We start from the raw sequence: 12,345 nt of genomic DNA on the forward strand, positions 1-12,345 counted from the left end.
GGTGGGCATTGAACAGTCAACCCCCTATTCACAGAGCTGGCTGTGGAAATGGGAGTTGGAAGTACAGGGCACTGTGGGATGGTGAGTGTTAGCAGACAGAGCCAAGAACAAACGTGGAGGGAATCCTAGGGACGTGCCGCGTGGTGATGGGAATGCAAAGACAGGAGTCAAGTGTGCTGAGGGCCTCTTGGACGGTCTTTCCACTGAGCTCGCTGCCAAGGCAGTTCCATTATTGAGAGTTTAAGGAGTAACACTGAGGAAACCAGGGTTCTAGGAGTTTAATTGATGTGCCCGGAGCTCCCCAAGCCTAGCACATGTCACTGTCAGGATTTGAACTCAGATCTTTCTGAATCATAACACCTGCTCTTTCAGGCGGGGCTGTGTCCAGTGGAGGTGGGAGACGGTTTTTAAGCAGAAGGCTTCGTGCTGGCACAGTCCCGTGTCACCCCTCATGTCCCTTGGAGCTGGGCAAAAGATCTTGCTACGGATCTTTTCCTCGGTGCCCACCTTTTAGAAGCAAGGTGAATTTTTAACTTCTAGCCCTTGGTCCAGGTGTAGGCTTCGTGTGTGCCTGACCCTGTGGCAGTCACCCATAACTCAGGGCAGTGAGGTCCTAGCCACAGAGCTGCTGTGTCACCACTCAGAGGACATTAGGGCAGTCCAGGAGCATGGGACCAGCTGTCGCCTGCCTGCAGAGAGGGTGCCGCCTTCACTGTCCATGGGTGTTTGACATTAGAGACACCTTCCCTAACCTTCCTGACCAGCTGTACCCGGGAGGTGGTCCTGTAGGAGAGGTTGATGGCACCTGTTTCTCTGTGCTCCCCCATTCAGCTCTGGAGTCTAACAGCACATCTATGGGAGGCAGGGCTGAGGCTCCCGGTTGAGTTCGTTGGGGGGTCAGGCTCATAGCCATGTCATCTTGGCCTCCCACACGAACTAACGAGATAAAGTTGCCACAGAAGGCGGAAGTCATCCCAGCAGGCGATGAGAGTAGCTTCTGGGTGGGCGATGGGGGGGGGGCGGCAGGAAGTATCAAGATTTCACAGAGATGTGGTTTGCCTGAGAAGATGTGGCAAGGCCTCCTGGAGGGAAGGTGGCTGCTGCCTGGCCACTTCAGGACCTGTCCCTGCCTGCCAACCTCAGCCTGCCACTGGTCACTTGAACATATGCTTACAAGTCAAGGATTTCTATTCTCTGGTGGTGGACAGAGGCCTGTAGCCCTCCTTTGAAGAATGAAGCCAAGCTTCATCTCTTGGTCCTCCCTTGGAGTTGAAAAAAGGTGGTTTGCTCAGACCTAGGACCACTGCCAAGTGTGGCCTCCACGTGAGCCCAAATGCCTAGAACCCCCCCTTCTCATTCCCAGGGAAGGGTGTGCTAGAGTCCTTGAGGCTAGTCACTTTCCAGCCTTTTTTAAGCCACAAACTCATACTTCAGACTGAAATCTTAGTCAAAACATTTATTATATAAATGAGTAAACACTCTTTTTCTTTTTCTTTTTAAAGATTTATTTATTTGATAGAGCAGGAGCAGGAGGGCCCGAGGGAGAGAGAGAGAGGGAATCAGAAGTGAACTTCAAGTAGAATCTGGAGCCTGGCACAGGGCTTGATCTCACAACCCTAAGATCAGGACCTGAGCCAAAACCAAGAGTCAGACACCTAACAGACTGTGCCACCCAGGCACCTCCAAATGAGTAAATGCTGTTTTGACTGAAGCTCATGCTCTTTTATCTTTAGCAGTGGCCTCTTTGGCTGTTCCACTGAATAAGGTTTGAAAACCACCACCTTGCTTGAGGCAAAGGGACAAGGAGGTAACTTCCTCTCAGCTGTTCCTGCAGCCTCTACAGGACAGTGTGTGCCCTGCAGGAGGCTCTGCCATATTCCTCTGAAGAAAACACACTCATGGAGAGAATGGTCATTCCTGTGTCACAGTCCAGCCCTTGAATATCTATTTAAAATAAGTTGCAAAGGTCGGCTTTAGGCTTCTGCTAATTGCAGAAGCAGTTCTCAGAGTGCTTGTTCATGAGCCAGATTTGCCCCCAAATGTGTGGGCTTTAATCTTAACTTTTTTAAAAAAGATTTTATATATTTATTTGAGATAGAGCACAGAGGGAGAGGGAGAAACAGACTCCCTGTTAAGCAGAGAGCCCGATGTGGGACTTGATCCCAGGACCGTGGGATCATAACTGAGCTGAAGGCAGATGCTTAACTGACTGTACCATTCAGGCGCCCCTAATTTTAATTTTTATAACAAAATTTGCTTTGGGGGAAAGTTTAAGATTTCCACAAAGATTCAAGCTTTATAAAGCACAGAAGTGATTAATTCACTCCAGCAAACTTTTCACTGAGAATCCAGTGTGTTCTAGATCCTTGAGCAGATATTGGGCTTAGAGAGTCAAATATGCAGAGTGTCTGTTCTTGAGGACCACTAAGCTTTTCTGTTGCTTTTGGCCACATTTGGGAGCAATATGAGGCTTCCAGTAGATTGTCCCACAGCTGGGGGACTGCAGTGGAAAAGAGTGGGTGGTTCTGAATGTGGGAGAAGTAAGAAAAGCCTCATTGGAGGGGGTGCCAGCAGAAGTGGGCACTCAGGAAGGCAGACAGTTCCCCCGAGATATGGGGGTGTTTGGGGAATCACCAAGAACACCATTACTTGGAGGCATGGGATGGGAACAAGACTGGAGGAACCTAACAGGGTCCTGGGTCATCTATGGGAGGGTGAGGTAGTCCCCTCCCGGCCTTGGGGAGCGTGTGCGAAGCACTCACACTTAAGCTTTGGAAAGCTCTCTCGCACTGTTTTCAGAGGGATGGCCAAGAGGGAGGCAGAGCTGGAGGCAGGGAGCCTAATGCAGGGGGTGCTGAGAGAGCAGTGAGGGCCTAGACAGGGCAGCCACATACCCACCCCCTCCCGGGGCGCAGCTCAGTGGCTCACATTAGCGCTTCCCCTCCCCACGGCTGGTTCCCACGCCAGTCCGCTGGGGCTGCCGTGAACTCTTCCTTCCTCAGTGTTTTTGAAGAATAGATTATTTCTGTTTCAAACTCCTGTCCTTACTGAGTCTGAAACGTGTACGGAGTCTGAAAAGTGTACACCAAAACTTTTCAGTAGCAGCATGGAACTAGGTTTTCGAAGGTCGGGTTCTCTTAAAGTCATAGCCATTCACTATAAAATTACATCAAAATGAACTCTGAATTTGGGTTGCGACATTTTAAATACAACGAAGTTAAAAAGTGCAGAGAAGTGCTATATTTATGTTCATACCAAGCAGAAATGATCATGTTCATTAGGCCATTTTTCCTTTAATAGTTTTTTTTTCTAGTGGAATGAATCAAATGGCAAACCATTATTCTTACTTTTCCTAATTTCCTCTCCCCAACTCCCTTCCCCAGCCAGTCTCAATCTCCCTCTTCTCCTCACTCCCCATCAACAGTACCTTTCCTTGCCTCTTATTTCCCTAAGAAAGTAAATCCACTGAAAACTGTTTTCTCCTTTTGCCCTGTCCTGAAATGAATCTAGGTTTTTAATTCATCATTTACTCTGAGTTTGTGCTAAATCCATTGCTACCAACATGAGACTTTTCTCTACGATGTATAGCAGCCTAAGCCAGGATAGACTTGATCAAGATAGACTTGACCAACAACTTGGGTTGACCTTGGACACAAACTGTAGCCATAAGGGAGGGATGCCAGGGGCAAGCAGATGGAGGGAACGGTGAAGTGGTCGAGGCCTGGTGCAAAGAGATGAAGAACCAGGAGCAGAGAAACTGGGGCAGTAGGGTAGGGAGAAGGGGTAAAGGGGTCCCCAGAGTGCAGTTGAGATTCAAGAGCCTTCTACGATGGTTTAAGGAAATGCAAGGCATTTGTGGCCAGCAGGCCGGAAATTTGGACATTAAACATAGATTTTGCAGGTTTTTTGCTTTAATCGTTTTGACCAAAGTGCCTTAAGAGACACATGAGGGTGCTAACTGCTGGTCGGAAATAAAGCTTCGCTTGGAGGGCATCCTGTCTTGATGTTGGACGTGCCATGTTGTGGCCCCTACCCCGACAGAATCCTTGTGGCCCACGGCTCTCCAGGCACGAAGTCGTTCTTCGGTGACTTGGGGCTTCGTAACTAGGCCCGATTCTGGTTCTAAGGTAGAAGATGCAGCCATGCAGCTACAGCGTGCCGGCCACCTCTGGGTCTGTGCAACGGGCGTTGAGGAATTCCAGGGATGCAGACTTCCCTGCTTTGGCCCCTGTGTCACCAGCTGCATCTGCGGTGGTGTCCCCCCGTCACAGTTTCGCTTCCCCTGGTCTCCCCCTCACTGCCATCTCCGGCCCCACAGTCCGAGAAGACCAGGTGTGGTATGGTCTGAACACTGGGCTGCAACTCTTGGAACTATTCCTGCCTTTGAATGATTTCACTCACTATGAATGGGCCAAGAGGCCATTAGCTCTTCTTATCTATATTTTTTAAGCTCCGGGGATTGAATATCCCAGCCCCTAGAATGAATGCAGATGTGTCGTCCACACAGGAAGCCGTCTTTCTGTGCTCCTCAGAGCTCCTACTTTGAGTTTCCCGCCCTGAGTGTCTATCTCTTTGTGTTCCGTTGCCTTGGGAGGTGGGTCCGTCCCTGCCCAGAGGCCTCCCTTTCCTCACAGCAGCAGAAGGGCGCCCTGCAGGCCGCCGCCACGCTGTGGACCGCCATCCTCCTGAGAGGATGGACTAGACCCCTTGTGTGGAGTGCGTTTTGGGGAGTATACAGGTCCCGATGGGACCCCGAGGAAAGGAGCTCTTCATTCTGCCCTAACCTCAGCGGGAATACATCTCGGGCAGCAGACGTGTTGGCGTCAAGCTCCGGGCTCACGCCGAGGAAAAGCCCGCACTTGCTGACATTGCGTCATGCCGGGAAAGGCCTGAGATGGTCCGCTTGTGTCCAGTTGTTGGTGACTCATGTACGAGCTGCATGTACTCTCCGGGGCTGTTTTCTTCATTCTCGCCCTGCTGGCCTTTTGTGATTTGATTTCTGAGCAAGCCATTCTTTCCAGTCTGCCGTTCCTTCCAATAAGCAGAGAGCTTAAAAGTTCAGACCGCTGATTTAATTCTCGCAAAGAGTTCAGGAACTTTGCTGGGGCATTGCCACCATCCACACTACCCCTTCCCAGTGGTGTCACCACTGGTTCCAGCCAGGAATGGGCCCGTCCACATGGGACACATGCTTTGCTTCATCCATGGGTGCTCCCCATGGCCCCCTGAGCCCCTCTGTTCCTTCAGGCATTGGCTGTCTATGGTCACTGGGCCCAAGAAGCCTGAGACGACCCCCTCCTCGGGCTTCGCACCAGCACCAGATACTGGGCCTGGCTGTGGCATTCGGGAAATGATGTGCTGCCTCTCCTGGCATCTGCCGACCTTCACGGGGTTCTTTTGCATTTTGAAGTGCACCCTCTCTCCCCAGTGATACTTTCCCTACCTTGTTTCTAATTTAAGTGAGTTAAAGCTGAGACTAGAGACCACTAATTTCTCGTGCTTGGGTGTGATGGAATTAGAACCGCTCACCAGTGGTGATGCAGGGCTCCCGGTGTAAACTGGGGGACTGAATGCGTGTGCCTTTCTGTATGAACCGAGCAGAACTAGGTTTGCTTTTTCAGGGCAACAGAAACAGCCTCATTCTTTCCTTGTATTCCTTCCTAGAGACATCCCATTATTAGCAGGCCTCCAGTGTAGACAGTACCTGAGAGGAACATGGTGCTGAAAGGTTATAGAATGGGGACCAGGGCTTCTAAGGCTTTCTGATCACTTGGGCCCCGTTAGACTCCCAAGTTCCCCGAATGGCAAGGCTGTGGGCGCCCTGTGGAGTGCTTAACACAGTTCCCAAAGCAGGCCTGGAGGTGGGTGTTCCTGTCCTCATTTTAGAAATGAGGAGGCCGATGCTTAGAACGGCCAGGTGACTCACCCAAGGTCATAAGTCTGAATTTGATCCCATGGCCAGCTGGCACCAAAGCCCGAACTCTCAGCATAGTGGCATGCTGTCTCCCCAAAGAATGCCGGTCAAGGATGGGGGCTCATTTCCCTGACTTAGGATGCTTCCATGTTGTCTCCCTCAGCAGAACCCCCTCTTCATGCATGTTTGCATTCAACAGGGCAAATGAGGGGTGGGAGCTGATACTCAGTCTGGAGGCAAACTTGAGCCTGCTGTAGGCATGGGTTCCTCTGGCTTCTTGGGAGATTGACTTCTTGCCCCTTGCTGTTGTCTCCCAGGGGAAAAGGGCCTGTGGTCAGAAGGGTGCTCCCTGCTCCCGACCCCAGCACCCAGACCTAGTAGCTGACCTGAGTGCCAGACTTCCTGGGAGAGTCCTCAGGCACACCTACAAATCACCTGGGTCCTCATCTATAATCTTGAACAATGCTGAGCCCCACATCGGAATTAAAGGAAACACTATTGACAATTATCAAATACTAAATATAGCTTAGTACATTTAAAAAATGAACAATGGTAAAAGCCTTGAAAAATTTTTCTTTGATGTGAATAGAGTCTTTGGCATTTGGAAATACAATAAGATGAATTAATTGCTACTCATTACATTGGGAAGTCAGGAGAAGTGTGAATGTGCCTTCCCTTCTTGGCATTAGCCGTTGCCTGACCGGAGTAGCCCGCTTTTGTATTTACTCCTGCTTTCACTGATAATAAGCAAATGAGAGATCGTGGCTAGAAAAATTCAAGTGCCCTCCATCTTTTCTCCCAAACCATCACAGAGTTCTGTGATGTCTGTCTGCTCAGGGACCAGCGCTAATAACTGCAGAGGTCATGTGAACCCTCATAGCGCAAGACAAGAAACAGCATCTGCGAGCATCTTTCTAGAAGAGTGGTCTTTGTTCTGTCTTTTCTTTGAAAAAGTGATTTTGCAAGCAAATTGCTATCTTTTCTCTCTTGTGTTATATATTTGCAGTGCTGGGAAAAGTATATTTGGGGAAAAGCATGTAAGGGCTCTGCAGACTTTTTGAATCCCTGGTCTTTTTACAACGTTAGGATTCCTCCTCCTGTGTTGGTGGGCTTCCCTGTGAATGAAGTGGGCTGGAGTCCTTACGTTTTAAAGTGATGCTTCCTGAGCAAGGTCTTCGGAGTAGGTGGATTTTGTAAGCTGTTTACTAACTGTGTAACAGCTATCATATGGCACACGCAAGCTCGTAACCCTTTTCATAGCGTCTTTAAAATTGGTTGATGATTAGTGCCGGAAGATGACGAGATAGTTGTTTCCTAGGGATAATTGAACACTGAGGAGGCAGAGGGACGTGGGAGTAAGACTCCCGTCCCATCTGGAGGCTGACCCGTGAAACGTCCTGGAGTTGGAGCTGCACACTGCTCTAGCCATGTGCATTTCTGATGTGGCTGCCTTCCTGTCACATGTCATGTAGACACTTCCCAAACTTGAGGCACATTGAAACCGTAACAAGGAGGCAGTCGGTGGAGCCCAGAGGCAGAGGAGCCGCCATGCTCTGCTTCGTAACGTGTGAAAGGCTGTTTACTAGGAGACTATAACCGTTTGAAAGGCTTCAGGCTGAGGAGTTTATGTATGACACAGCCTGCTGGACCCCGTGTGGCCAAGGGGGTGAGGCCATTGACGGCATGGCGTGCCAGAAATTGGACAGGGAAGAACACAGAGAGAGACCTGTGTCCCCGGTACGGTGCTTTATTTGCTCTTATTCTCCGCTCAGATAGGCCATTTGTTCTCAGCAACCCCCCACGTTTCCTGCTCCATAAATACTTTCCACACTTTAGGTCATGGGCATGACTTAGGGTTCCTTAGGAAAAAGGAGATTTGCCTTTTCTTTCCCCACTCACCAAACATTCAGCTTTTTGTGGCCTCATTCTTTGTCATCTTAGGGACAGAGGGACTTCAGATCAGTAACAAGGACTCTGTGTGAGTAGTCCAGGCTTTTTGCTGGGACGCAGCGTTTTTGTGGGTGTGTGCTTGTGTAGAGATGCACACACCCTGAGAGTATTTCTAAGAGTATATCTAAGAGTAACTCAGTATTGACTTCAGAACCATTTTCCAAGATCAGACGGTGTGCTCAGCCTTTGTAAATCTCATCCGCATTTCAGGAATGTTGGTTTGAAGACCTTGAAGGTTAAAATTATCCTGGTGTACAAACGTAGCCTACATTTCTAATTCACCATAGTAGCATCAATTATTTGGGTAGATTAACAGCGCCTTCCCTTCCCCCTTGATTCTGGGGTGAGGGGTGAGGATGGCGTGCCATGTCTCAAAGTCTTAGACCAGGTGACGCAGAGAAGCAATTTTCTCAGGTCTGACACTTAGAGTTACAATTTCTTCAAAGCCAGGCATGTATCTCTGGCTGAAAATGACAATTTAGAGACCCTTCCATTGAAGTCTCTCAGCTCGGCATCCTTCTGTTCTCCCATTTCAGATTAAGTGGGTCTACAGCTGGTTCCGATCTGCAGATATCAGTGGCAGGCTTTATTATCTGCAGTGTTGCTTTAGATTTTAAACAAACAAACAAAAAAAATTAATCCTTTTAATTTTCAAATATGTATTTTGGATAAAGGGGGAGATGTTATTAAGGGAGGAGGTAGAGAGTCTCCACTTCAAAAGGTAGGAAATCACGGGTATAGACATTTTAGTCCATTTGCAGAAAATTGCCTATTCTCAGATAGCTAGGTCAAGTGCAGAAAGAACCTCTACTTGAGATAAAATTTCCTCTCCACACTTGGCTTTCTCTCTGTTAGGGTAGACAGCCAAATGCTGCCCAAATTTTAACATCTTGCTGTCTTTTCACCAGTACTTCCTGGCTATGTGTATTAAGCTGTATTTGCTTATAAATGGAACGTACACTTGTAACAGCTTTTACAGACTGCCAGAAGAGCTTTAGGGCAATAAAAAGGGCAACTCTTCATTTCATAGATGAAGAAGATTAGAGGGTTCAATGACTAGCCCAAGGTAAGACAACCCATAACGTCAGGCCGAGGCAGGTGTGAAGTAGCGTCTCCAGGCTCTCCTTGACGGGAGTGGAGCAAGTTGGGGAGACGGGAACAGTTGATTTGCTCTCCTGCTTTGGAGCATTTGTTTCATTCGGGTACCTCCTGGAATGCTAAGGCTTTAAGAGTCCAACCTTACTTTATTTAGCAAAAGGAAATGGCCCCGTCCTGAAGCTCTGTAACCTAAAGAGCAAAAGCTGGGGACTCCTCCTTTCCTCATTGACTGATTTCTTGTTTAAAAAAAAAGGGGGGGGGTCAAACTTTCGTGAGCATCTTTGAGAACTTTTCCATCAGCCGCTAGGCTACTAGGAGAATATCACCAGCACCTGATAGAATAAAAGCAGGCTATGGAGATGTGAGAGACTCATTTCCATTTGGACCGCAACTTCCTATTCTCGAGTCCCTCCCTCCAAGGGTGCCCAGGCACATACTGTGTTTGGGGGCGCTGAGTCACCCCCGCCATCAGCGTTTCACAAACACGGGGACCCGTGACAGACTTCCGGAATAGAGCCAAGCCCGCAGCTCTCTTCCTAGTTATTCCTCAACTTGCATCTGCCAGACCAGCAACAGGTCTGGGCTCCCACTTTCCCTACTCCCCTAGCCTATCCTGAAGCGATACAGCATGGTCCTTGCTGTAGACAGCGCCTGTGGTTAGATCTGGGACAGCACGTTAGCTCCGAAGTCATTGTGAGGGCATTTATACCCTCTCATTCAGGGTTAGGTGGGTTGGAGGCTGGAGTACAAGGTGATGGACCCCAAAAGAACCCCTCAGGGCGTTTGTATCGATGTCCAGGCACTCCTGACAGAGCAGGGCGCTGTGTGACTGGAGCCAGGTTTTCTGTACATCAGGGCCTGGATCCCCCTCTGTGGAGATGATGGGGCCGGTGACAGGTGCGGCCAGGGACCAGCAAGGACTAGTCTGACTGGCACTGAGATCTGTGTGTGTCAGGCTCTGCGGGGCTTCAGGACATTTGCACATCTGGTCCGTTTATTCCGCTGACATCAAGATTTGTCTTTCGGGGGCATCTCAGTATCTGAAATGATTCAGCTCTTTAAAAAAAGAAGCAAAACCCCAAAACGTTAACAGAGGAAGCTAGCTGTAGGTAGAGTTTTCAAATGAGTAAGCCGGGGGTCTGCTCAGGGAATGCCATCTGACCCGAGGCAGCAAAGCCCTACACCATTGCCCGGAGCCACTCTGTTGGGGCCAGGGGATCCTGCAAGCTGGGCCCTCACCCTGTCCTTCCGCTGCAGCACATGCCCTTCAGGATGATCCCAGTGACCTTGGACAACCCCCAAAAGCTGTTCCATGAGGGCCATTGCTTTCTTGGTTGAGAGCCAGAGAAATGAATAAAATGTACAATTCTATGCAAGTGCGAGGCTCTTTTCCAAGGGGCAATATAAATAAGCTTTTTGAAAACCTACACCGTGATCCTGGCAGTTACAGGACCAAGTGGTATCTCTACCTGGGAGCACCTAATTTGATCTGTTTTGGAAGCCCCTAGTAGTTATTTTGTAGACTGGGACTTTCCCCCCCCATTTCTCCATTTGGCCCTGCCTCTGGTAGCTCTGCATGCTTTTGAGTCCCCTTTGGGTCAATCTGTACACACTGAAGCCAGCTCTCGACTATGTCTTAGCCTGAACTTTCTCTTGACCTTCACGTGCTGGCTGACTCTGAGTGGCAGCTCTGGTGGCCACTCTCTTTACATTGGTGCCACCGTTTTGTTCCTGTTCTGATGGAGTCTGGGTCTGGTAGAGATTGTGTCGACCCTTCCATGAGCAGCCAGGCTCTTTGACATGTTTCCCAAGCATGGAACTCTCCCTGCACCATTGGGATTGGTCACACTCTCGGGGGCTGACCGTTTCTCCCTCTACATTAAGGAAGCCGCAGAGCCAGCTTGAAGGGGGTGGGAGTAGTTTTCGAAATGGGTGGACTGGTTGGTAATTGCCTTTCTAGATGGTTATCTGGGTCCTACATTCCTGCTAAAATGTGAAGAATACCCATAGTCCTATGCATTCTATTGTACCCCATATTGTGTGTTTGTGTAAATATGTATATTTTTTAAGTGAAAAAGAAAAATACCCCTGCCTTTGTCCGCAATTCTTTTAACAAACTGTTTATTGTTGTATCCAGGTAACAAGCATGGTAAGTATTTTCACCACATTGAGTATTCTGTATTTTAGCTGTGCTTGGCAGACTTTTTGGCTAGCTTTGTGTTACCAGCCTTGGCTTTTCTGGAAAAGACCCATTCAGGAAGGGAGAAGCCAGTTGCCCAGTAGCGTGCCCTATGTCCTTGGCTCTGGAGAGAACCCGTGTAGCCTTAGACCCATGGTGGGTGGGGGTACCTGAGAAAGCATGCCCCCTCCCCCCCGCCAGCATGCTGCTTGGTCCCGTCACGGCCCCCCACCCGACCTGCCGCTTCTGAGCCTCCCCACCAGGTGTCTACCAGGGCTCCCAGGCCTCGCATGCCTCCAGCAGCTCCTGGGAGTGTGGCCCCATGGCAGCGCTCAAGGTGGGGCCTGCCTGCACCCTGTGGACGGTCCTACCCCAGATCCATCACCACCCCCTCCTGTCTCCCTTTTCCCATCTGTATGCTTCAATGCAGAGCTTCCCCCCTGAAACCCCTTCCCTGTTAAGTAATTGGAGAAATCTCCCTTTGGAAGCTGGAAAAATAAATATGTTGACCACTCTTCTCAGAGGCTTCCCATTCTGTTGAAAAAATGGATTAAAACATTTTTTTAAAAAAAATTTTGCCGCTGGGTAGTCTCCTTACAGGTTCAGAGTTCCGGTAGGTTGAGTGTGTTTTAGCCTTCTGGCTGTGTTTATTTATCCATGCATGTTTGCTTCTCCGGCCTCTTCTGTGGCTCTGTATTTAGTCCATGTGCTCGTGGCTGTGCCTGTTGAAGCTGCCCAGTAGCCACGTGTTACGTATTAAGTCTGTGTGTCACTGTCACCTTCAAGGATCAGACGGCCAAGGATAAGGCCCTGCAGCACATGGCTGCCATGTCCTCGGCACAGATCGTCTCGGCCACTGCCATTCACAACAAGCTGGGGCTGCCTGGGATTCCACGTCCCGCCTTTCCGGGGGCACCGGGGGTAAGTCACAACCCTACCCCCCCACCGGGGAGGCACGGTGGGGGGGACCACTTGTGGTCAGCTGATGCTGCCTGTTGCACCGTGGGGAGAGGGAGGGAGGGAGCTGGAGAGAGAAAGGGGGAGGGAGGGGGTGGGGAGATCAAGCTGGAGGCGGGGATCCTGGGTCCCTGGAGACATGGAATTGGGTATCACTTTGTTGGTGCCTTTCTGGGTTGTCACCTGCCTTTTTTTTTTTTTTTTTTTTTTTTTTTTTGATGGCCCTTCCTCTCTTTTCCTGTGTCCT

The 12,345-nt window shown here is 49.6% G+C and overlaps 1 protein-coding gene across 11 annotated transcripts in view; it reads left to right on the top strand.

The window, feature by feature from the left end:
- TEAD1 (TEA domain transcription factor 1) overlaps nucleotides 1-12,345 on the top strand; it is a 261,401-nt gene that overhangs the window by 189,122 nt on the left and 59,934 nt on the right. For 7 of the 11 annotated variants that reach the window (XM_059136498.1, XM_059136528.1, XM_059136472.1 and 4 more), the window contains 2 exons: nucleotides 11,100-11,111; nucleotides 11,928-12,062. In XM_059136498.1, coding sequence (XP_058992481.1) covers nucleotides 11,100-11,111; nucleotides 11,928-12,062 — 147 coding nt within the window. The remainder of the gene's footprint in view (nucleotides 1-11,099; nucleotides 11,112-11,927; nucleotides 12,063-12,345) is intronic. The other 4 variants (XM_059136554.1, XM_059136504.1, XM_059136547.1 and 1 more) reach the window with 1 other exon arrangement.

This window comes from Mustela lutreola, chromosome 1 (assembly GCF_030435805.1).
Source record: "Mustela lutreola isolate mMusLut2 chromosome 1, mMusLut2.pri, whole genome shotgun sequence".
Taxonomy (NCBI): Eukaryota; Metazoa; Chordata; class Mammalia; order Carnivora; family Mustelidae; genus Mustela; species Mustela lutreola.